The sequence below is a fragment of the Phocoena phocoena genome, chromosome 1, assembly GCF_963924675.1.
Source record: "Phocoena phocoena chromosome 1, mPhoPho1.1, whole genome shotgun sequence".
Lineage (NCBI taxonomy): Eukaryota > Metazoa > Chordata > Mammalia > Artiodactyla > Phocoenidae > Phocoena > Phocoena phocoena.
In genome coordinates, this window is record NC_089219.1 from 9940974 (window position 1) to 9967247 (window position 26274).

The window sequence follows — 26274 nt, forward strand, 5'->3', positions numbered from 1 at the left end:
CTTATGGTGCCAGAAGGGGCAGAGCTATGACTTTGTGTCAACAGAGCCCAGGGTGGAATTCGGATAAACAGAGGCTCTTCCACTGCTGCTGGAGCAGTGACCTTGGCCCTGAATTGGTTCCTCTGAAGGGTAAGGAGACACATGAAGGTCTGCTCATGTTTGGCTTGAGAAGGATGACTTATTCCCTGCAAATATTCACAGGATTCCTTTTGGAGCAGAGTCAGCATGAGTGTCTGGAACCCACTCAGACTCCTGGACCTAGCAGCAATAGATCTGCTGAGGGATGAGACCTCGGTCATCTCCATTTTGGAGTATCTGCCCACCGAACTCTTCCCACCACTGTTCATTTTGGCCTTCTATGGGAGACACAGTGAGGCCCTGAAGGCCATGGTGCAAGCCTGGCCCTTTGTCCGCCTGCCTCTGGGGGGTCTGATGCAGACGCCTCACCGGGGGACCTTACAAGCAGTGTTGGATGGTATTGATGTCCTAGTTGCCCAGCAGGATCGCCCCAGGTGAGTCTGATCCAGGTATCCTGGTAGAGTCCTAGACATCCTTGAGAGGCAGCTGGTGTCATAAGAGTGGATGGCCGGTTGATGGACTAGAGGCTTCTGATGATGCCAAATGAAGAGGCTCAGAGACCTTGGCCATTGCTGAGTTCCAGAAATGTAGGAGTACCTAAGATGAAAGGGCACCTGAAGGAACACGTCCCCACATCTTTCTAGTGATGCTTAAGGTACTAGAAGTGGAGAACCAGGAAGGATGGAAGGGGAAACAAGATGGAGGAAGGTGAGGCGGAGAGGGAAGAAGAGGGCAAGGCAACAGGTGATGTCAGGGATGAGAAGTAAAAGCTCAGGTGGGAAATGAGTGCTGTCTAAATGCTGAGACTGTGGTTTCATTCAGTGTGGATCTTAAACCATCGCTGCCAATCTGCTGTTTCCCCCACAGGAGGTGCAAGCTGCGGGTTCTGGATTTAAGGAATACTGGACAGTATTTCTGGAGGATGTGGTCTGGATCCAATTACTATGTGCACTCAAGATCAATGATGGCATCAGTGGCTGAGGACAGTTCAAGAACAAAGCAGCCGTTAGCTCTGTTGGAGGTGTTTGTAGAACTTCACCTCAAGGAAAGTAACCTGGATGAATTCCTCATCTACCTTATCCGGTGGGTGGAGCAGAGAAAAGGTTCCATACGCCTGTGCTGTAAGAAGCTGAGGATCATTACAATGGCCACAGAAAACATCAAGGAGGTCCTGAGCAGGGTGCAACTGGACTGTATCCAGGAGGTGCAAGTGAACTCCACCTGGCATCTGTCCACCCTGGCCGTGTTTGCTCCTCTCCTGGGCCAGATGGGTAACGTGCGGAGACTCCTTCTCTCCCACATCCACGTCTCTGCACTTGACGAGCAGGAACAGCAGCACGTTGTCCAAATTACCTCTCAGTTCCTCAGGCTGCACCACCTCCGGGATCTCTATATGGAATCTCCCTCCTTCCTTGAAGGCTGCCTGGACCAAATGCTCAGGTAAGTCTGGCCACACTGGCTGAATAACAATAAACAATAGAATGTGAATGCATTGTCTCCTTTGCTGCTATATTATTATTATTTTTTTTGCGGTACGCGGGCCTCTCACTGTTGCGGCCTCTCCCGTTGTGGAGCACAGCCTCCGGACGTGCAGGCTCAGCGGCCATGGCTCATGGGTCCAGCCGCTCTGCGGCATGTGGGATCTTCCCAGACCAGGGCACGAACCCACGTCCCCTGCATCGGCAGGCGGACCCTCAACCACTGCGCCACCAGGGAAGCCCCAGCTGCTCTATCTTGAAGTGTGGTATAACATAACCACACAAATCAAGGTAGAGGGCTAAACTGGCAGAGAGGCTCTGGAAAAGGACACCATGGTACAGATTAGACCACTCAGATCTATCAATGGAGATTTTGTGATTTCTGCCTTGAGATATCTGTCTTTAATCAGATGACCTAGTAAAATATGTAAGCTGACCTGAACATTTTTAAAGAGAAGCTCTGTGCTCACCCGTTTAGTGACCACAGTGAGCCTGTCTCAAATTCATTTCAGCAAAAGTTGTGTTGTGCTCCAGATAAGGTAATTAACATATGGGAAAAGCTTGATTCTGGAGAGGATGGTTAAGGAGCTGGAGCCAAAAGGATTATAAAAGGGGGTAGGTGGGCTTCCCTGGTGGCACAGTGGTTGAGAGTCCGCCTGCCGATGCAGGGGACACGGGTTCGTGCCCCGGTCCAGGAAGATCCCACATGCCGTGGAGCGGTTGGGCACATGAGCCATGGCCGCTGAGCCTGCGCGTCGGGAGCCTGTGCTCCGCAACGCGAGAGGCCACAACAGTGAGAGGCCCGCGTACCGCAAAAAAAAAAAAAAAAAAAAAGGGGGGTAGGTGATTTGCAGGTGATGCAGGGGTGTAAGTGAGCCCCTGTAGACTGGAAAATCACAGTTGATGATTTGGGAACTTGTACAGGTTGGTTTTCTATGCTTATCACCCAGGACTCTCACTTGGCTGAGATATAGGTGCTAGGGGCCTAAGCATGGACTGAAGGAACCTGAGTTGAAAGCATTTTTTTTCGTGTCTCCCAATATTAAAATTCAGTGGTGCCACTTGATTGAAACTCTGTGTAAGACTCTCTTCTGAGCATGTTTTAGTCCACGCCATAATCTTCATTCATCCTCATAAGGAAGTAGAGTAAATTTTATTCTGCTTGACAGATGAGGAAAGGGAGCTTTCAAGATTCTGTGAACTTGACCCAGTCACACAAGGAAGATGAAAGGACTCAGGCTAAAATAAGATTGGGTATTCTGGGTATTGACCTTTATCTGATGGTCAGAACAACCTTGACCTTGGGCTTTTCTCTCACCTGGAGTTCACCTGCCACTCCAGTTTTCAAGACCTAATTCATTGGTTTCTCTCCAGCTGCCTGAAGACCCCCTTGGACAACCTCTCAATAACCAACTGCCCGTTTACAGAATCAGACGTGACACATCTGTCCCAGTGTCCGAACATCAGTCAGCTAAAAGGCCTGTATCTGAGTGGCGTCACTCTGACCAGCTTTAGTCCTGAGCTCCTCCAGGTTCTGCTGGAGAAGGTTACAGCCACACTCCAGGACCTGGACTTAGATCTGTGTGGGATCATGGACCCCCAACTTGAGGCCATCCTGCCTGCCCTGAGCCGCTGTTCCCAGCTCAGGACCTTCAGCATGTGTGGGAACCTCCTCTCCATGGCCGTCATGGAGAAGCTGCTGCGACACACCTCCGGGCTGCTCAGTTTAAGTCAAGAGCTGTATCCTGCCCCTCGGGAGAGTTACAGCCCTCAGGGAGATTTCCACCCAGAGAGGCTTCTCCAGCTTCAGGCTGGGCTGTTGAAGATTCTTAGAGACTTAGGACGTCCCAGGACCATCTGGATTAGCTCCAGCCCCTGTCCTTACTGTGGAGAAAACACATTCTATCATCCCGAGCCTGTTGTATACAGCTACAATACCCTGCCTAGTTGGTATTCTGCCTAGTTCTCTATCAAAAACTTTCTTCTGAGCACCTGGACCCTGAAATCTAGGCAAAGGTGCATCCTGAAGGGAAAACTGACCCATGGTTTCCAACATCTGATCAATGTGAATGGGGAAAGGAAAGGTGATCCAGCGAGGGTGCAGGATTGCAGGGGGAAATCTTGACTCAGGTAGCTGATGGGACATTCAGGAATATGTGTTTATAGAGTCTGAAATATTGATCTAAATTTCTGGAAGGAAGTTCAGGCTTGAGATACACATGTGGGAGTTATCCCTGGGTGGATGGCTGTAAATAAATGGTCAGAAATAAAGAGACCCCAGTGTAAACCGACTGTTGCCTCCCATGATGTATTATTCTGTTTTTGCAGTTTATACCTCAGTCATCTTCAGTTACTGGTTAAAAAAAAAAAAAGGCACTGAGTTGTCTATAATCTGAAACCTTACCCTTCCCGCAAATTCTTTATTCTATCTGGGGCATCTCTTACCGCATTGCTTATTTCTGTGGCTGTTCAGTGGGTTAATACACACAACAAGGGGAACATACTCAGTGGCCAATGAGCCAATAGCATGAAGAGTTCTTGGCAGGGTCCTCACTGCTGGCTCGGGCCATGATCCTGGACATGAGCAGTCCTCACAGTTCTCCTGGTGGGTTCTTTAGTCTGAGTTTCTGGTCTTTGTATGTGCTGGGAAAAAGCTTCACTACACAAGGCAATGCCCATGGTTCTGGAAGGTGTATCTATACATCTAAGCTGAGCCTCTGGTCCTCACCAACCCATGCCTGTCATGGGTGCTTAGTGGTCCTTCGTGAATTAATCTAGCTGTGGTCAGTATAGACATCCAAATTCCTTTTAGCAAAATTTTAAAACCATGAAGGCATGTAACATGTTTTTAGTATTTTTATAGTGTGTTAAAAATTATACCATTTGGGCTTCCCTGGTGGCGCAGTGGTTGAGGATCTGCCTGCCAATGCAGGGGACACGGGCTCGAGCCCTGGTCTGGGAGGATCCCAAATGCCGCGGAGCAACTAGGCCCGTGAGCCACAACTACTGAGCCTGCGCGTCTGGAGCCTGTGCTCTGCAGCAAGAGAGGCCACGATAGTGAGAGGCCCACACACCGCGATGAAGAGTGGCCCCCGCTTGCCACAACTAGAGAAAGCCCTCGCACAGAAACGAAGACCCAACACAGCAAAAATAAATAAATTAATTAATAAACTCTTACCCCCAACATCTTCTAAAAAAAAAATTATACCATTTGGGGGGACTAGTTCATGTCAATTAGAGATTGACTATATTCTCTTAGTACCTCCTGACTCTCCCTGTTATGGAAAACTGGCATAGAATGTTTTGACATCAGCATATCAGGATATATATCAAATACCTGTTATGTACCTCATACAACTCATCAGTTTCATGTCCTTGGATTCAACCAACTTCAGATGGTTTAGTGCTATATTTACTATTGAAAGATATCTTCATGTAAGTGGGCCCAAGCAGTTCAAACCCATGTTTCCAGTGTCAGCTGTATATATAGTTATGTATTAGAGGGGAGTTATTATGGGAATGGGCTTACGTGGTTCCAGAGGCTGAGAAGTCCTACAGTCTGCTGTCTGTAAGCTAGACAACCAGCAAAGCTGATGGTATAACCCAGACCAAAGTTTAAGGCTGAAAAATGGTGGAACTGACAGTGTTATTCCAAGTCTGAGGCTGAAGGCCTGAGAACCAGAGGACCCCTGGTGTAAGTTCGGAGTATGAAGGCTCTAGAGCTACAAGCTTCAATGTTCATGGACAAGAAGAGAGAGAAGGTGAGAATTGGATTTCTTGTTCCATTCAGGCCCCCAAAGGATAGGATTATGCCCACCTACACTGGTGAAGGCAGATCTCTTCCCTCAGTCTATGGATTAATATGCTTATCTCTTCCAGAAACACCCTCCCAGACACACCCAGAATTATTGTTTTACCAGATATCTGGGCATTCCTTCAACAAGGTGACTCAAAATTAACCACCACAGTCGCCCTAAACAAAAGGCACCCATATGAAGACTCCTCGTTACAAAATCAAAGACTGGTGTTATTGGCTCGGGGGAGGAATAGGATAAAAGGGTGGGAGGACTTTAGACAAGGGCCTCATTTTCCCTGTAACATGAAGATAATGGCACACACTCAAGTTACAGGATTTCAGCACGAATCAAAGAGACTATGTTAGTTGGTGGCCTGGCACAGGACCTGACATGCAGTAAGAGCTCAGCAATAGGGTCTTTCCCTTGTTTTTTCCTCCTGGTGGACACACCCACTATCTTCATCCTCTAGTTTACCCTCTATTCCTGACAACCTCAAGGAGAGCAGAATCCAGGGTGTGAAGTGGGACTCAGCTTATACCCGTGGCACCAAAGAATCCTGATTCACCAAGGGTGCTTTAGCAGCCAGTGCAGAGAGGGGGACAGAGAAGAGATTGGATTCATCTCTAGTGATTATTAGGTAGACATTCTGAGCCTCAGAACTTTTAGGCACCTACTGGTAGACCAGACCAGAAGATATAAATTAGTTTTGCAAGCAGAACTATATAATTCAGTATTTAAAAAAATCTTGAAACCGCTATGTGGCATTTTGGGGGGCTCTGAAGAGCTTGGGTCCTTTATGTCCTCCATGCAGAAAGAATTCAGTGAGAGGCAAAGTGATAGATAAGAAGTGATTTATTAAAATAGGATGCTTGTGAGGCATACAAGTGGTTGGGCAACAGGGTGCTGCCCTGGAGAACTTAGTGGGCTACAGTTTAATAATCAAAGGAAAAGTGGGGAGGAAGAAAAGACCACCTTCTTCTTCATTCTTAAGTAGATGTCATGCCTCCATCATCAGCTCCTCCTCCAAGTTGGACAGGGGAGTTTTCTTGTCCCTACGTGGTCAAGCCTGGACTGTCATGGTACTATGGAAAAATTATTTTAGGTCTCAGTACAATGAGGGTCTTTCACTTTGAAATGCCACCTTTCCATAAATTATTGTTTTTCATGTGGGTAGAGAGCATGTCCTAGGGGCCATTAACATTCTGAGCTCATTGGGAAGGATGTGGGTCTCATGCCACCATTTTTTTATTGTTTGGGGGCATGTCTCATGTTTCTGTTGCATGGTTTTGTTGCTAAGCATGCCTGCTTGGTTTTGTGGTCAAGCAAACCTGTTTTCTTAAGTGATCATTAACTTACAGGGGTTCCCATATATTTTTTTTACTTAATCCCCTAGTGGGATTAACTATTTAATTACCTACTTTGTCCCTTTACTCTGTCCCTATCAATCTTATATTATGTAAATCCTAGTTGAGTAAATAACTGCACTGTGATTTCTATAAATAATAAAGATATAAATGTTCCTTAAAAATTATAAAGTATCCTTTATCAAAGATACGGTGACCATATGTGCATGGGTTTATCTCTGGGCTTTCTATCCTGTTCCATTGATATATATTTCTGTTTTTGTGACAGTACCATACTATCTTGATTACTGTAGCTTTGTAGTATAGTCTGGTGTCAGGGAGCCTGATTCCTCTAGCTCTGTTTTGCTTTCTCAAGATTGCTTTTTCTATTTGGGGTCTTTTGTGTTTCCATACAAATTGTGAATTTTTTAATTCTAGTTCTGTGAAAAATGCCAGTAGTAATTTGAAAGGGATTGCATTAAGTCTGTAGATTGCTTTGGGTAGTAGAGTCATTTTCACAATGTTGATTCTTCCAATCTAAGAGCATGGTGTATCTCTCCATCTATTTGTATCATCTTTAATTTCTTTCAACAGTGTCTTATAATTTTCTGCATACAGGTCTTTTGTCTCCTTAGGTAGGTTTATTCCTAGGTATTTTATTCTTTTTGTTGCAGTGGTAAGTGAGAGTGTTTTCTTAATTTCACTTTCAGATTTTTCATCATTAGTGTATAGGAATGCAAGAGATTTCTGTGCATTAATTTTGTATCTTGTTACTTTCCCAAATTCATTGATTAGCTCTAGTAGTTTTCTGGTAGCATCTTTAGGATTCTCTATGTATAGTATCCTGCAAACAGTGACAGCTTTACTTCTTCTTTTCTGATTTGGAATCCTTTTATTTCTTTTTCTTCTCTGAGTGTTGTGGCTAAAACTTCCAAAACTATGTTGAATAAGAGTGGTGAGAGTGGGCAACCTTGTCTTGTTTCTGATCTTAGTGGAAATGGTTTCAGTTTTTCACCATTGAGGACGATGTTGGCTGTGGGTTTGTCATATATGGCCTTTATCATGTTGAGGTAAGTTCCCTCTATGCCTACTATCTGGAGGGTTTTTATCATAAATGGGTGTTGAATTTTGTTGAAAGCTTTCTCTGCATCTATTGAGATGATCATATGGGTTTTCTCCTTCAATTTGTTAATATGCTGTATCACATTGATATAGTGAAGAATCCTTGCATTCCTGGGATAAACCCCACTTGATCATGGTGTATGATCCTTTTAATGTGCTGTTGGATTGTGTTTGTTAGTATTTTGTTGAGGACTTTTGCATCTATGTTCATCAGTGATATTGGCCTGTAGTTTTCATTTTTTGTGACATCTTTGGTTTTGGTAACAGGGTGATGGTGGCCTCGTAGAATGAGTTTGGGAGTGTTCCTCCCTCTGCTATATTTTGGAAGAGTATGAGAAGGATAGGTGTTAGCTCTTCTCTAAATGTTTGATAGAATTCGCCTGTGAAGCCATCTGGTCCTGGGCTTTTGTTTGTTGGAAGATTTTTAATCACAGTCTCAATTTCAGTGTTTGTGATTGGTCTGTTCATATTTTCTACTTCTTCCTGGTTCAGTCTCTGAAGGTTGTGCATTTCTAAGAATTTGTCCATTTCTTCCAGGTTGTCCATTTTATTGGCATAGAGTTGCTTGTAGTAATCTCTCATGATCCTTTGTATTTTTGCAGTGTCAGTTGTTACTTCTCCTTTTTCATTTCTAAATCTGTTGATGTGAGTCTTCTCCCTTTATTTCTTGGTGAGTCTGGCTAATGGTTTATCAATTTTGTTTATCTTCTCAAAGAACCAGCTTTTAGTTTTATTGATCTTTGCTATCGTTTCCTTCATTTCTTTTTCATTTATTTCTGATCTGATCTTTATGGTTTCTTTTCTTTTGCTAACTTTGGTGTTTTATTTTTGTTCTTCTTTCTCTAATTGCTTTAGGTGTAAGGTTAGGTTGTTTATTTCAGATGTTTCTTGTTTCTTGAGGTAGGATTGTGTTGCTCTAAAATTCCCTCTTAGAACTGCTTTTGCTGTTTCCTCTCTCATTTCTTCAGTGATCTCTTGGTTATTTAGTAGTGTATTGTTTAGCCTCCATGTGTTTGTATTTTATACAGTTTTTTCCCCCTGTAATTGATATTTAGTCCCATAGCATTGTGGTCGGAAAAGGTACTTGATATGATTTCAATTTTCTGAAATTTACCAAGGCTTGATTTGTGACCCAAGATATGATCTATCCTGGAGAATGTTCCATGAGCACTTGAGAAGAAAGTGTATTCTGTTGTTTTTGGATGGAATGTCCTATAAACATCAATTAAGTCCATCTTGTTTAATGTATCATTTAAAGCTTGTGTTTCTTTATTATTTTTATTTTGGATGATCTGCCCATTGGAGAAAGTGGGGTGTTAAAGTCCCCTACTGTGATTGTGTTACTGTCAATTTCCCCTTTTATGGCTGTTAGTATTAGCCTTATGTATTGAGGTGCTCCTATATTGGATGCATAAATATTTACAATTGTTATATCTTCTTCTTGGATTGATCCCTTGATCATTACGTAGTGTCCTTCTTTGTCTCTTCTAATAGTCTTTGTTTTAAAGTCTATTTTGTCTGATATGAGAATTGCTACTCCAGCTTTCTTTTGGTTTCCATTTGCATGGAATATCTTTTTCCGTCCCCTCACTTTCAGTCTGTATGTGTCCCTAGGTCTGAAGTGGGTCTCTGGTAGAGAGCATATATATGGGTCTTGTTTTTGTATCCATTCAGCCAGTCTAGTCTTTTGGTTGGAGCATTTAATCCATTTACATTTAAGGTAATTATTGATATGTATGTTCCTATGACCATTTTCTTAATTGTTTTGGGTTTGTTATTGTAGGTCTTTCCCTTCTCTGGTGCTTCCTGCCTAGAGAAGTTCCTTTAGCATTTGTTGTAAAGCTGGTTTGGTTGTGCTGAATCCTCTTAGGTTTTGTTTGTCTGTAAAGGTTTTAATTTTTCTGTGAGATCTGAATGAGATCCTTGCTGGGTAGAGTAATCTTGGCTGTAGATTTTTCCCTTTCATCACTTTAAATATGTCCTGCCACTCCCTTCTGGCTTGCAGAGTTTCTGCTGAAAAGATCAGCTGTTAACCTTATGGGGATTCCCTTGTATGTTATTTGTTGTTTTTCCCTTGTTGCTTTTAATACTTTTTCTTTGTATTTAATTTTTGATACTTTGATTAATATGTGTCTTGATAAAGGAGGCAAGAATATACAATGGAGAAAAAAATATACAATACGTGGTGCTGGGCAAACTGGACAGCTTCATGTAAAAGAATGAAATTAGAACACTCCCTACACAATAATAAACTCAAAATGGATTAAAGACCTAAATGTAAAGCCAGACACTATCAAACTCAGAGAAAACATAGGCAGAACACTCTATGACATAAATCACAGCAAGATTCTTTTTGACCCAGCTCCTAGGGAAATGGAAATAAAAACAAAAATAAACAAATGGGACCTAATGAAACTTAAAAGCTTTTACACAGCAAAGGAAACAATAAACAAGACGAAAAGGCAACCTTCAGAATGGGAGAAAGTATTTGCAAATGAAGCAACTGACAAAGGATTAATCTCCAAAATTTACAAACAGCTCATGCAGCTCAATATCAAAAAAACCAAATAACCCAATCCAAAAATGGGCAGAAGACATAAATAGGCATTTCTCCAAAGAAGATATACAGATTGCCAACAAACACATGAAAGAATGCTCAACATCATTAATCATTAGAGAAATGCAAATCAAAATGTCAATGTGATATCATATCACACTGGTCAGAATGGCCATCATCAAAAAATCTAGAAATGATAAATGCTGGAGAGGGTGTGGATAAAAGGGAACCCTCTTGTACTGTTGGTGGGAATGTAAACTGATACAGCCACTATGGAGAGCATTATGGAGATTCCTTAAAAAACTAAAAACAGAACTACCATATGACCCAGCAATCTCACTACTGGGCATATACCTTGAGCAAACCATAATTCGAAAAGAGTCATGTACCAAAATGTTCATTGCAGCTCTATTTACAATAGCCAGGACATGGAAGCAACCTAAGTGTCCATTGACAAGTGACTAGATAAAGAAGATTTGGCACATATATACAATGGAATATTACTCAGCTATAAAAAGAAACGAAATTGAGTTATTTGTAGTGAGGTGGATAGACCTAGAGTCTGTCATACAGAGTGAAGTAAGTCAGAAAGAGAAAGACAAATACCGTATGCTAACACATATATATGGAATATAAGAAAAATAAATGTCATGAAGAGTCTAGGGGTAGAACGGGAATAAAGACACAGACCTACTAGAGCATGGACTTGAGGATATGGGGAGGGGGAAGGGTAAGCTGTAACAAAGTGAGAGATTGGCATGGACATATATACATTATCAAACGTAGGGTGGATAGCTAGTGGGAAGCAACCACATGGCACAGGGAGATCAGCTAGGTGTTTTGTGACCACCTAGAGGGGTGGGATAGGGAGGGTGGGAGGGAGGGAGATGAAAGAGGGAAGAGATATGGGAACACATGTATATGTATAACTGATTCACTTTGTTGTAAAGCAGAAACTAACACACCATTGTAAAGCAATTATACTCCAATAAAGATGTTAAAAAAAAATAAAGAAGATGTAGCACATATATACAATGGAACATTACTCAGCCATAAAAAGAAATGAAACTGAGTTATTTGTAGTGAGGTGGTTGGATCTAGAGTCTGTCATGCAGAGTGAAGTAAGTCAGAAAGAGAAAAACAAATACCATATGCTAACACATATACATGGAATCTAAAAAAAAACAGTCATGAAGAGCCTAGGGGCAAGACGGGAATAAAGACCCAGACGTACTAGAGAATGGACTTGAGGACACGGGGAGGGGGAAGGGTAAGCTGGGACGAAGTGAGAGAGTGGCATGGACATATATACACTACCAAATGTAAAATAGATAGCTGGTGGGAAGAAGCTGCATAGCACAGGGAGATCAGCTCGGTGCTTTGTGACCACCTAGAGGGGTGGGATAGGGAGGGTGGGAGGGAGACGCAAGAGGGAGGAGATATGGGGATATATGTATACATATAGCTGATTCGCTCTGTTATACAGCAGAAACTAACACATCATTGTAAAGAAATTATACTCCAATAAAAATGTTAAGAAAAAAATTATAATGTAAATTTAATACTTTTAAAGAATGAATGTTTACTTTTAGGAAAAGTTTAACTTGATTTGGAGCCTCTAAACAAATGAGACTTTAAAACTGATTTTAAACATTAATGAACAAGAATGGTTTCTTCTTTAAAAAAATTTAGAATAATAAAATTTTAGGGCTGGAAAGTTTACAGTTATATTTTTTTACAGTAGACTTTATTTCTTGGGGCAGTTTTAGGTTCATCTTGAAAATGAGCAGAAAGTACAAAGAGCTCCCATTTAACTCCTACCCCACCACGTGTACAGCCTTCAGGACTATAAACTTCCTTCACCAGGTTGGTACATGGGTTACACTGATGAACCTACATTGACACATCATTATCACCCAAAGTCCATAGTTTACATTAAGGTTCACTCTTGGCAGTGTAGTTTCTATGGGTTTTGGCTCTCATATAATGACATATATCCATCATTATGATATCGTAGAGAGGAGTTTCACTGCCATAAAAGTCCTATTTGCTCTTTTTCATCCCTCCCTCTCCCCCATTCCCTGGCAACCACTGATCTCTTTTGCTGTCCCCAGAGATTGGTCTTTTCCACAATGTCACATAGTTGGAATCATACAATATGTAGCCTTTTCAGATAGGCTTCTTTGAATTATTAATACAAATTTAAGTTTCCTCCAAGTATTTTCATGGTTTGATAACATACCATTGTCTGAATAGTGCGGTTTATTTGTTCATTTACCTACTGAAGGACATCTTAGTTGCTTCCAAGTTTTGGCAATTATGAATAAAGCTGTTATAAGCATCTGTGTGCACATTTGTTGTGGACATAAGGTTTAAACTCATTTGGGTAGCTACCAGGGAGTGAGATTGCTGGATTGTATGATTAGGGTGTGTATTACAATTATTTACCTTGACAATCTCACCTGTTAGAGATTGTCCCATAAAGGGCAGGTACTGTGTCTCTCACACTGTGGTAGTACAGCTGAACACAAAGCCTGAACTGCATGGTGTGTGGAAATCTTTAACATCAGTTTATAGCCAAATGATACTTTTCACTGAAATGCAGATTTGTGCAAAATCAACATTTTCTGGCTACCAATAACGTAGATAAGTTGATATGGAAGAAATAGCAATTGTAGTCTATATATTTGTACATGTAAATGGACATGAAAGAAAAGTTTTGTTTTCCATACTTTTTAAAAATTTATTTATTTATTTTTGGTTGTGTTGGGTCTTCGTTTCTGTGCGAGGGCTTTCTCTAGTTGCGGCAAGCGGGGGCCACTCTTCATCGCGGTGCACGGGCCTCTCACTACCTCGGCCGCTCTTGTTGCAGAGCACAGGCTCCAGACGTGCAGGCTCAGTAGTTGTGGCTCACGGGCCTAGTTGCTCCGCGGCATGTGGGATTTTCCCAGACCAGGGCTCGAACCCATGTCCCCTGCACTGGCAGGCAGACTCTCAACGACTGCACCACCAGGGAAGACCCATACTTTTTTTTTGTTTTGCCCAAAGCAATACAGGACACATTCTCAATGTACAACATTCCAATAGTACAGATAGAGCAGGCATCTCCACTGAACTTGCTCCTCAGGCCCCTTTCCAGAGGGCAAAGTTTAGTGTACTTTCCAGACTTCTCTCTGACTTTCTATACATTTATACGTGCATGTAGAAATATCTGGTTTGTCTTCCCTTATAGAGAAGATGTCTTAGTGTGATTTTGATCATCTTGCTTTCTTCACTTAAGGGTAGGTCTTAAAACTCTGTCCTTATTCGTATTAACTTGCATATTGTATTCCATAAAAATGAATGGTCCACAGTTTAACCCTTTGCCTGTTTGTGTAAATTTAGTTTGTTCCATTTTTGTTCTTGTTGTTATTTACCAACCATATACTACAAAAATCCTTACGCTCAGGAAAGCTTCTCTTTGGTTTCTCAATGTTTTCTCCATCTCTCTAAATTATTCATTTTATCCTATCTTAGATCAATGTCATCAACTTATGGCAGGCTCTCCACTATCTTCCATTAAAAAAAAAAAGCAAGAAGGAAGAAAAGAAAATCCTCACATGACTTCATCTCATCCTCCAGTACTTGTATCCATGGGCTGAACTGCTCTACTTTTATTTTTTTAATCTGTGCAATTTCTTTGGAATAATAGATTCTGCAGTTAAAACAAGGTAGTAAATATCTGGACCAGATTCTCTCTCAGGTCTTCCAGCAAGGTAGGAGTCAAATGACTGAAAATTTTATTACAAATGTTAAAGTGAGCAGTGCATTGCCAGTATCTGGGCAGCAGAGTGCAATATTCAAGAGCACTGACAAACAGACGGGACAGAATTCCAGTTTTCTTTTTTTTTTTGCGGTACACGGGCCTCTCACTGTTGTGGCCTCTCCCGTTGCGGAGCACAGGCTCCGGATGCGCAGGCTCAGTGGCCATGGCTCACGGGCCCAGCCGCTCCGCGGCATGTGGGATCTTCCCGGACCGGGGCACGAACCCGTGTACCGTGCATTGGCAGGCGGACTCTCAACCACTGCGCCACCAGGGAAGCCCCAGAATTCCAGTTTTAACACTTACTGGTGTGTGTCCTTGAAGAAGTTTCTGTCCTTCTCTGAATCTATGTCTTCCGCTATTGAATGGGTACCATGATGATCTCTAACTCAGATACAAACACTGAGCCCAGAACTTGTTGCCGAATAAATCCTCCAAAAATGGCAGCAGCTGTTTCTTGACATTCAAAGACCACAGGCATAAGTAGCCAGGCCCCAGGGAATGACCCGGCTCTGCAGCAGCGTCCAGTAACCTGCCAGCTGGTCCCTCTGCCAAGATGTGCTGGTTTGACTGTGGAACCCAGCACCTTAGGAGCCAAGCCTGGGCCACCCCCTAGAGTTCAGCCCATTGGCTGACACAAGCCCCCTGGTGGCCAATTTGACACCAATTTGCAGGTGGTTATGGCTTCAGGATCAGGGTCTGTCTGATTGGCGCTAACTCATGGGAGCAGATGCGAAAATAAGTCAACACCTGATTGCCCCCTGCCCCCAGAGATTTTCTGTTTCTTCTTGGCAAACATCTGGGGTGCTGTTGGTGAACTCGGGTGCGCCAATGCTCAGAAAATTCATCCATGAATTTGAAGGCATAGCCGTGTTGACCAGCAAACCCTGTGGGGCTCACTCCGAGGTCCCAGTTCTGGTCAGACATTTCTTGCTGGCACATTTCATGCTCTGGGCCTCCGGTTCTTTGTCTGAAAAGAAACCGTCTCTGAGGTCCCCAGTTCACTGGAGTTTCCAGATATACTCCTGAATCTGGATTTTGTGCTAGATTTCTTTTTTTTTTTTCTTGAACTAAGGTTCCCATAGTCACTGGAGTAGGAACAACTTGGATACATGCAGTTTCTGTAGCCCAGGTCCCCAAATCCCACTTTGGGGTCTTCCCACCCTTTGTCCACCGCAGGAGTGGGTGAAGAGTTTCCTTCTCTCCCAGTCTCAGGGCAAATTGCCTGGCCATCTTCCTACATGAGACACAAACCCCACAGAACCCAGGACCAGGCAGGGGGTGAGTGAAGGATTGCAGGCAGGGACCATGGAGACCTGGAGGGCACGGGTCCCCACATCTGGTAAGCTGCCTCGCAGTTCATGCCCAGTGATACCACTTAGGGATGTGGGTTCAGTGATGCTACATTTTTCTTTTAAGATTTTTTTCTTCAAGGGATATTGGGGAGTAAATTATGATACAAAACTTGATTTTTAACCTCTGGCCACAAATCTTATTTGTTAAAACATGTCTGTAGGATACATTTGGCTTCTGGAGTGCCACCCTGCAGCCTCTACTATGGAGAAAGAAATGCCCGGCATAGCATTCTGACCTGACCCACAGTGACACTGAAGACAACAGAAAAGAAACCACATGACTTTGTTTTTCTGGGCCAGAGATTGACCTTAGTCAGGAGCCTGGCTTTGAAACTGCAGGGCCTATAATCCCCTTTGCACCCCACAGTACTGCAACACCATGTATAAATATAAAGTCCATGGGAGGCATTTGCAAATAGCTCTTGAATAAGAATATATATGATTATATATGTATGTATGTGTGTGTGTGTATATATATATATATATATATATATATATATATATATATATATATTTATTTCAGGTGTTACTCTGTACTTCATCTTTTTTCATAATCATCTGAAGAATAACATGGCCCAGCGGACTCTTTACCTTTTTTTCATACCTGCTCCTTTCCCATTCCTCCCAATTTTAAGAAGTCACCACAAGGCTCTAGGAGGTCCCTCAATCCCTGTTTTACCCTCATGCCCCACCTTCACTCTGAGAGCGAAGTGCTGTTGATTCTGCCTCCAAGTATCCCTGAAGTTGTCCCCAAGGTACCTAAAGTGCAAGCCAGGATCTGCCGCCAGGAGCCACCAAGGGTCTCTTTCTGGCATCCCTGCTTCCTTGCTAACTCCCCCAGAACACTAACCAACAGTAGCCAGGGGGGCTGGGAAACACCCATCAGGTTATGTCACAACCCTACTTACAAAATTCCAGGGTCCCCTAACAAGCCCCTGCCTGGGCAGTCTCCCCCCATCACCCCAGCCTCCACTCCCTGGCTGCCCCCTAGTTCAAGGTCATGCAATCTCTCTCGCCTCCCTCCTGGAACCCTGCACTGCAGCCAATTCTGGGCCCACAGTGTCCCCTGGTGGCTGGAGATGCAAGATCATCTAGACTGCTGGACAAGGGGTGAGGCCTGGAGGAAGAAAGGTGAGAGAGGACAGGATAGTAGATTTGGGAAAAGACTTGGAAGAGCAAAAGCTTAGGAGAAGACCAAGAGCATCAGACAGAGAGGAAAGTCTAACTGAGTCCCCTCTGGGATGGCCCTACTCTCTGGGTTACGGAAATGGAGCTGGAACAAGAATGCCGTTGGCCTCAGGATGGGCCTATAGCTCTTCTCCAGGGCCTCCCATCAGACCAGCACCCATGTCTGTGCAGGAGAGGACACTGGACTGTGTCCAGGTCAGTTATCAAGGAACTTTCTGTGTCTTGGACTGAGTCACCTCCTTCCTTATCAGAATATTACACAGAAGGTCAGTGATGGTAACAGGAACGGGGGATGGGAGTTTGGGGATTTGAGACAGCCCTGAGGACAACGTTGCAACCCTCCCCATGTGCCTGATTTTGCAAGATCTGAAGACCTGTGTCCTGAGAACAGGGATGGGAAGAGTTCTGAGGCAGCCTCAGTGAGCGTGCACAGTGAGAACCAGGGATGCTTGGGAGGAAATTCCAGTTATAGAGATGAGGTCTTGTGCTTCTATTCATTAGTTCAGGGGACAGCATTTACTTCCCAAGACACTTGCGACTTTTGTTGATTTGCTTTTTTGGTGACATTCCAGGAGGCAGTGTGTGTTCCAAGGGTAAAGCACGATAATGAAAGGGCAGAACAGATGAGCCGTTCAGGTACTCCCGGGCTGGCTTGAAGCCAGGGGATGGAACTGAGTCTCTTGAGCCCCACTGTTGAGAGGCCTCCAGGGGAACTACCCCCCACCCCAGACCCCAAGTTCTCCACCTGGTTTGCCGTATCCTACAGAAAAAACACACTTCTGGTTGACCTGTATCCTGTATTTCTCTACACTCTACCTATTTGCAGGGGACTGTCCATTGCTGACTTCACTCTTGCCAAGAAGACATGCAGATGGATGGCCAACAGGTACTTGAAAAGATGCTCAGCATCACTAATCAGGGAAACGCAAATCACAACCACAAGGAGATATCACCTCACACCTTTTAGAATGGCTGTTATCAAGAAGACAAGAGATAATGAGTGACGTGAGGGTGTGAAGAAAAAGGAGCCCTTGTGTAGCCACTGTGCTGGGAATGCAAGAATGTGCAGACAATGTGGAAAACAGTATGGAGGTACCATAAGATCCAGCAATTTCAGTTCTGGGTATATATATGAAGATAATGAAATCACTTTCTCAAAAAGATATCTGCAGCCCTAAGCTCTCTGCAGCATTATTTACAATAGTCAAGAAAGGGAAACAACCTAAGGGTCCATCAATGAATGATGAAGAAAATGTGAATATATATATAATACATATATATTCATATATGTATATATATGAATATTATTCAGAATTAAAACCATAAAAAAGAAGAAAATCCTGCCATTTTCAACAATATGGACAGATCATTAGGGCATTATGTTAAGTGAAACAAGTCAAAGAAAGATTTATGGGGAAATGAATAAAGGCGGTCAAAAGGTACAAACTTCTAGTTATAAAATAAATGTGTCGGGCTTCCCTGGTGGCGCAGTGGTTGAGAGTCCGCCTGCCGATGCAGGGGACACGGGTTCGTGCCCCGGTCCGGGAAGATCCCACATGCCGTGGAGCAGCTGGGTCCGTGAGCCATGGCCGCTGAGCCTGCGCGTCTGGAGCCTGTGCTCCGCAATGGGAGAGGTCACAACAGTGAGAGGCCCGCGTACAGAAAAAATAAATAAATAAATAAATGTGTCATAGGGATGTAATGTATAGCACAGTGACAAAAGTTAACAATTCTGTATTGTGTACTTGAAAAAAAATGCTAGGAGAGTAGATCTTTAAAGTTCTCACCACAGGAAAAAATTTTAACTACGTGAAGTGATGGATGATAACTAAGTTTATTGTGGTGATAATTTCCCAGTGTATACACATATCAGATCACTATGTTGTACACTGAAAAGAGGTCAATCATATCTCAATAAAGCTGGAAAAAATCTTACAGGAAAATATGCCAAAAGAAAACTGAAAAAAGAAAAGAGTCAAGGCTTTTACAATGGAAAAGAGAAGAGCAAATATTTGCACTTAGGGCTGATTTAGCTGTATAAACTTAAAAGAACCAACTGAGAAGGAATAGACAGAGTGTGGCTGTATCACCCTGTGCTAACCCTCACCACTCAGACCATACCAGGTGTGCTTGGATGGTGTGTACCAGAATAAATAACAATATAAGAATAAAACTATCTTCCCCTAACTTTCTTCACCAGTAGGGAAAGAATTAATAAGATCATGAAAATCTTCCGATGGATCCTTCCTGAACTGCCTGCACCTCTTTGCCCAGCCTCAGTGGCTTTCTTCCTGTTCTCAAGTTGGCCAAGCTCTTCACTACATCAGGATTTGCACAATGCACCCATGGCTCCAACACGATCCCCTCAACTGGCATGTACACTTGAAAACTCTAAGTCAGTCTCCTGACCTTCTGCTAGGCCCATCTGTGCACATCCTTGTAAAATCCAGCTTTAGGAAGAACCCTGATTAGTCAGTTTTAGAAGAATCCACAATTTTGATACCTGATATTCCAATAATATCTGATCCAAATTCCTGACTCCCCACTCTTGGTGTCTGATCACCCTGGACAGCCTTCGGTAGGAATCCTGTTACACTGGTTTAGCCAGATTTCCCCCAGAGCTGAGGTCTCCTCATAGTAATTCTCCAGCCACAGAACCCCCTGCTTGTTGGTTGTGAATCCCCAAATGTCTTCATTGTATTGTGAATGGAGACCAGTTCCATACTGGTGTATCTTTTCCTCTGTTGCAATAATCCTGAATGAAATTCGCCTTTACCGTATAAACCTGTGTCTGTCTCTGGTTTTCTCTGACACAGTTCCCACAGTTGATTACTGCTCAGGCAAGAAAGCTCCTTCCCAGTATCCTGCAAATTCCCAAATATCCCAGAGAGGCTCAACTTCGAGTCTGCCCACTTTGGACCTTTCCATTTCATCCCTGGAGTTTTCTTCAGAGAATTAGTTACAACCTGCCACTTTAAAACAATGGCCTTGGGCCTCCCTGGTGGCGCAGTGGTTGAGAGTCCGCCTGCCGATGCAGGGGACGTGGGTTCGTGCCCAGGTCCGGGAAGATCCCACATGCCGCGGAGGGGCTGGACCCGTGAGCCATGGCCGCTCAGCGCTTGCGCGTCCGGAGCCTGTGCTCCGCAACAGGAGAGGCCACAACAGTGAGAGGCCCGCGTACCGCAAAAAAATAAATAAAACAGTGGTCTTTTTGGATCTCATGGAAGCTGCAAACCCATAGAAACATCCCCACCTGAGACACTGCACTTTCCCCATTTCCACTAACATTCGAGTGAAGTCTCTCAGTCAGTCCTCTCCAAAATTTAGGTTGTTTGACAACTCAGGGTTCCTTGGTTCCTTCTGATCCCATCAACAAAGGGAATCTACGAGTTATTCACTGCATGGCAGTGGGCAGATTCCTCTACTGAGTAAAACCCCAATCCACCAGGTTAAAAATGCAGAGAAATAGCAGTGACCTCTAGATTCTCTGTGAAGCTTATCTGAACTAGTGGATAAAAAGCGTCAGCACCAGTGCTCACCCAGTTTGTGTTCAATAAACAGAGGTGGTTATGATTACTCTTGTTGCAAATCTCACTATACTGCAACTCATTAGTAAAGGTGCTTGATGGCCTGGGAGTTAAAAGTCTATTGAGTACAATTTGGTTTAGCCCAGTTTTATGTAAAAGCCATTTATACCCATGGTAGAAATATGGTGAAAAGAATCTTCAGGAAAGATACCAAGATGGAGAACAATCTCAAATAATCCTTGCCTTGGCAGCCAGTGGTATACAAGAATTGTTTGGGCACTGTATTGAATGGGGGGTGGGAGACATGGAAAATTCTGGGGGTGGAGAGAAGGTCCAGCTTTCTTTGTGTCCTGAAACTTCAAAAGAATCTCTGTGTGCTGTAGCTGGGGTGGAACTCATACCTGAACGTGGCAGATCCTTAAACACCAAATACAGCTTCTGAATTTTGTTTGGAAGAGGTGTTGGTATTTGTGAACAGTGCTTAATATGAAGAGAAAAACAGAATTTTATTTCTGTGCCCATTGCTATTACCTTGATCAGAATCTGTGCTGAACTTAGTTAAGCTTTACAAAACAGTAATTATCAAAATATACTTGGAAAGGGGACAATGGGACTATAGTTCAGCTTCCAAGACCCCTGGAAAATGGGTGGGGCTATTTGCCATCTGGGAATTATCCTCTGTAGGGAAAAAACCTAAAGGAAAACATCTCTTCTTAGCGGCTGCCCCTGGATGACAGGGTTATTTGTGACTGACCACGTTCATGTCTCCCCCTGGTTCCAAGTTCCCAAACAGCCCACAGTGCCCACTCTCAGTGGGTCTCAGTCTTGGAAATGCCTGACTTCCCAGGGCTCCCAGCCTCTCCCTCTTCTCACATTCTCAGATTAACCTTTTCATGCCTGTTTGCTGTGCTGACACCATCTTTCTGGGAGGAAACACCGTCAGAGATGACACTGCCTCCTCTTAGCCACTCCCTTTTAATTTCTAAACTCCACCCAGAGAATAGCCTTTAAATCTTCTCCCTTCTCAGGGGAAAAACCAAAAACAACAACTATGTTTTCCACTGTTTGGCTCATTCACATGGTCCCTTTAAGAATGCCCAGCTCCATGCTGCCCAGCCCCACCCTTCTCACTGTGATTTTGACCTGACCTCCTTCAGAGAAGCCTTGACATAAGGCTGGAAAACCAACCACATCCCCAAAAGAACTTCCCTTGCTGCCCGAATAAATTCATGGTCTCCCATGTTTCCGACGTAACACCTAAGTGACACTTGATACAGGGATGGATTTATTGTGTTTCCGTCGGGAACACCACCACTGTCCTCATGAAGCTGTTTTTATTCTGGGACATTTTGATAATTGTGATGTGGCCAAAGATCCCCCAACACTGATGCTTTAAATTTTGGTTTTTCCTATCCAATATCACAAATCAATAGCCCCTTCCCTGTCTCATACCCACAGGTATAACTATTGGTATTGGTCAAACCCAGTGAATATTTGTGGAGTGAATCAAGGAACGTGCCTTTGACTCCAATACCCCTCCTTCATTCTTTCTCTTTCCTGAATGAATACCTGACTCAATCCATTCCTCCTGAGATAGACAAAGATCCCATCAGGATTAACCTGATGGACAGTCTGGAATCTAATCAGGTATGCTTTCTGATTGGAAGTTAGTAGTTGGAAAGAAGGAAGTTGTGATTAGAAAGGTATATAAAATCTTCACGTACCAAAGAAGAGATGCAGAATCCAGTCACCTCCTGGATTTTCCGAGGAGTCTGAGGTCCTAGCACCACCTTGCCAATATCATCAGAGCTGGTCAGTTACATACCTCAGCAAAGGACACCCTCATCTTACCCATGATCTCTGTGTCTTGAATGGTGGCATGTAGCTTGGTATGGAAGGTTTCTTATTTCTTTTCAGATAAACTGGTTTAAGATTTTGGTTTTACCTCTAAGTGTAATTTTGCCTTAATCCCAAATACTTTGATTTGTGTTTTGGTTTATATTATTTTTAAATGTCTTAACCAAACGGATATTTTTTTTTTTTTTGGCGGTACGCGGGCCTCTCACCGTTGTGGCCTCTCCCGTCGTGGAGCACAGGCTCCGGACGCGCAGGCTCAGCGGCCATGGCTCACGGGCCCAGCCGCACTGCGACATGTGGGATCCTCCCGGACCAGGGCACGAACCCGTGTCCCCTGCATCGGCAGGCGGACTCTCAACCACTGCGCCACCAGGGAAGCCTGGTTTATATTATTTTTAAATGTCTTAACCAAACAGATACTCTTTTTAATGAAAAGTATCTCTTTGGAATTTTATTTCTTGGCGTTTAAAATATTTACTTTGTGCAAATAGCATTCGTGTTAGGGGTGTCTCCTTCATCTTCCTCAGCCAAGTGAACTGTGGGAATTGAGGATGGAGGCTGTTCTGGACCACACGATGCTCCTATTCCCATAGTCTTGGGGCCCTGAGTGATGCTCTGAAAGTTTTCCCCCGAGGAAGATAAGGGACATTGTTAAGGCTCATGGTACACACTTACCACTGGGACATGAATTAAGCAAAGCAGTGGGTGGAAATGGATGGACTAGTGGTTGCCTTTCCTTTTCCTCGGTACTTGTGAGATACTTGTTCTGCTGCTAGTAGGGAAAGAGTTATGGCTCTGTGCCCGCTGAACCTAGAGTGGAATTGGGGAAAACTGAGGCACTTCTACCACTGCGCTAAATCCCTCTGAAGGGTGGGGAGACAATGGAGGCTTGCTTATGCTTGGCATGAAAAGGATGTCTTGTTCTCTGATGGCTTCCACAGGTTTTCTTTTGGAAAAGATCAGAATGAGTGTCTGGAATCCACCCAGACTCCTGGACCTGGTGGGGATGAGCCTGCTGAGGGATGAGGCCTTGGCCTTTGCTCCTCTGGGGGATCTACCAACAGAGTTCTTCCCACCACTGTTCATGGAGGCCTTCCATGGGAGACACAGCGAGACCCTGAAGGCCATGGTGCAAGCCTGGCCCTTTGTCCGCCTGCCTCTGGGAGGCCTGATGGAGATGCCTCATGTGGGGACCTTACAAGCAGTGTTGGATGGGCTTGATGTCCTGCTTGCCCAGAAGGATTGCCCCCGGTGAGTCTGCCAGGTAGGCTGGTAGGGTCCTAGACATTGTTGAAGAGACAGCTCGTGTCATAAGAGTAGATAGCCAAGGGATGGACCAGAGGCTTCTGATGATGCCAAGGAAGAAGCTCAGAGGCCTTGGCCATTGCTGAGCTCACTTCGGGAAATGCCTTCTGGAAGTGTAGGAGTGCCTGAGATGCAGGGGAGCCTGAAAGAACATGCCCCCACAGCCTTCTAGTGATGATTAAAGGTACTAGAAGTAGAAAACCAGAAAGAATGGAAGTGGGAAAGGAGTTGGAGGAAAGAAAGGCAGAGAGGGAAGAAGAGGACAAGGCAGCAGGTGACGTCAGGAACGTGAAGTAAAAGCACACGTGGGAAGGGAGTGTTGCCTAAATTCTGAGACTGTGGTTTCATTCAGTGTGGATCTTAAACCATCCCTGCCAATCTGCTGTTTCCCCCACAGGAGGTGCAAACTGCGGGTGCTGGATTTAAGGAATACTGGCCAGGACTTCTGGAGCACGTGGTCTGGATCCAATGTCCGTGTGTCCTCAAGCTCATCAATGGCACCAGTGGCTGAGGACAGGTCAAGGACAGAGCAGCCCTTGGCTCCCTTGGAGGTGTTTATAGAACTTTGCCTCAATGAAGGGACCATGGATGAATTCTTTATCTACCTCAGGCAGTGGGTGGAGAAGAGAAAAGCTTCCATACACCTGTGCTGTAAGAAGCTGAAGATACTTTCAATGTCCGTGGAAAATATTATGAAGGTCCTGAGCATGGTACAGCTGGACTGTATCCAGGAGGTGCAAGTGAACTCCACCTGGCATCTGTCCACCCTGGCCGTGTTTGCTCCTCTCCTGGGCCAGATGGGTAACGTGCGGAGACTCCTTCTCTCCAACATCCACGTCTCTGCACTTGACGAGCAGGAACAGCAGCACGTTGTCCAAATTACCTCTCAGTTCCTCAGGCTGCACCACCTCCGGGATCTCCGTATGGAATCTCCCTCCTTCCTCCAAGGTCGCCTGGACAAGATGCTCAGGTGAGGATGGCACCACTGAACGAGTAACAGAGAACACAAAACTAGAACGTCACATGCATTGTTTCCTTTGTTGCTCTACCTTGAAGTGTGGCATCACATAACCACACAAATCAAGGTAGAGGGACAAAGTGCGATAGAGGCTCTGGAAAGGGACACAATGCTAGGAAGCTATAGATTGGAGGGTTCAGATGTATCAGTGTTTGTGATTTCTTTCTCAGGAAGAGATGTCTTTGTTCAGGTGACTTAAAAAAAAAAAAACAGGTAAGAGGGCACTGAAGAGGGGAAAGAACCTCAGACCTGAGTATTTCTAGAGGAACTCCGCGCTCAACCGTTTTGTGACCACAGTGAGCCTGTCTCAAATTCCCCATCTGTAAAATGTTGCTTGTGCCCCAGATTAGGTAATTAATATACGAGAAATGCATGCTTCTGGTGGTAAGGAATGGGGAGCCAAAAGCAAAATTAAAAGTGGAAGGTGGTTTGCAGATGATGCAGGGATGTAACTGAGCCCCTGCAGACTGGAAACCCCAGTTGATGATGTGGGATCTTGTCCAGGTTGGTTCTCTGTGCATGTCTCCCTCCAGCCTCATCTGGCCCAGAGATATGGGCACCTGGGGCTCAAGTAGTGAGCTAAAAGCACCCTGATTTGAGAGTAGTTTTTGTTTGTTTCAACTCTAAATGTGAAAATTCAGTGATGCCCACTCTTGATTGAGACTCTGTGCCAGGCTCTCCTCTGAGCATGTTCTAGTGAATTCCACTATTTTCGTTCATCCGCAAAAGGAAGTGCAGTATGTTGTACCCTGCTTGACTGATGAGGAGAGAGAGCTTTCAAGATTCTGTGTACTTATCTCAGCCGAACAAAGAAGATGACAGGAGTCAGGCTAAAATGAGATTGGGCCTTCTGGGTATTGATTGTTATCAGATGGTCAAAATGACCTTGGCCTTGGGTAAATCACTTATCTCCCACTTTGAGGTCACATTCCATCCCAGTTTCCAAGACCTAATTCCTCAGTTTCTCTCCCAGGTGCCTGAAGACTCCCTTGGAGAACCTCGCAATAACTCACTGTCTGATTACAGAATCAGACTTGAAACATCTGTCCCAGTGCCTGAACATCCGTCAGCTAAAGGGCCTGGATCTGAGTGGTGTCCCTCTGACTGGCTTTAGTCCTGAGCTCCTCCAAGTTCTGCTGGAGAAAGTTGCAGCCACGCTCCAGGAACTGGACTTAAATCTGTGTGGAATCATGGACTGTCAACTTGAGGCCATCCTGCCTGCCCTGAGCCACTGCTCCCAGCTCAGGACCTTCAGCATTTGTGGGAACCTCCTCTCCATGGCCATCATGGAGAAGCTGCTGCGTCATACTGATGGACTGCCCAGTTTAATTCTAGAGCTGTATCCTGCCCCAAGGGAGAGTTACAGCTCTCAGAGAATTCTACACCCGGGGCGACTTGCCCAGCTTCAGGCTGAGCTGATTGAGATTATGAGGAACTTAGGAAGGCCCAGGACCATCTGGATCAGCTCTAGCCCCTGTCCTCGCTCGGGCAATGAGATATTCTGTCATGAGAAGACCATTATATACTGCTGTTTTGTCCCTCCCTAGTTGGTTGCCTCTATGAAAAGCTTTCTTCTGGGCACTGGAAACTGAAACCTAGGAAATAGGTGCATTGTGAAGAGAACACAGACCTATGGTTTCAGGCATCTGCTCAGCGTGAATGTGAAAAGGAAAGGTGACCCAGCAGGGGTACAAGATTGAAGGGGACTTAGGTTGTTTTCATCTCCGGGCTATTGTAAATAGAGCTGCAATGAACATTTTGGTACATGACTCTTTTTGAATTTTGGTTTTCTCTGGGTATATGCCCAGTAGTGGGATTGCTGGGTCATATGGTAGTTCTATTTGTAG

At 44.3% G+C, this 26274-nt stretch overlaps 2 protein-coding genes across 2 annotated transcripts; both read left to right on the forward strand.

Annotated features, from left to right (window-relative positions):
- The first annotated feature begins 225 nt into the window (after positions 1-225).
- Positions 226-3519, forward strand: LOC136118374 (melanoma antigen preferentially expressed in tumors-like). The gene is made up of 3 exons (XM_065871685.1): positions 226-512; positions 946-1518; positions 2931-3519. The coding sequence occupies exons 1-3, from the start codon at positions 226-228 to the stop codon at positions 3517-3519; spliced, it is 1449 nt and encodes a 482-aa protein (XP_065727757.1).
- A 19549-nt stretch (positions 3520-23068) lies between these two features.
- On the forward strand, positions 23069-25974 carry LOC136118482 (PRAME family member 12-like). Its single transcript, XM_065871759.1, has 3 exons — positions 23069-23355; positions 23807-24379; positions 25401-25974. The coding sequence occupies exons 1-3, from the start codon at positions 23069-23071 to the stop codon at positions 25972-25974; spliced, it is 1434 nt and encodes a 477-aa protein (XP_065727831.1).
- Positions 25975-26274: the final 300 nt, after the last annotated feature.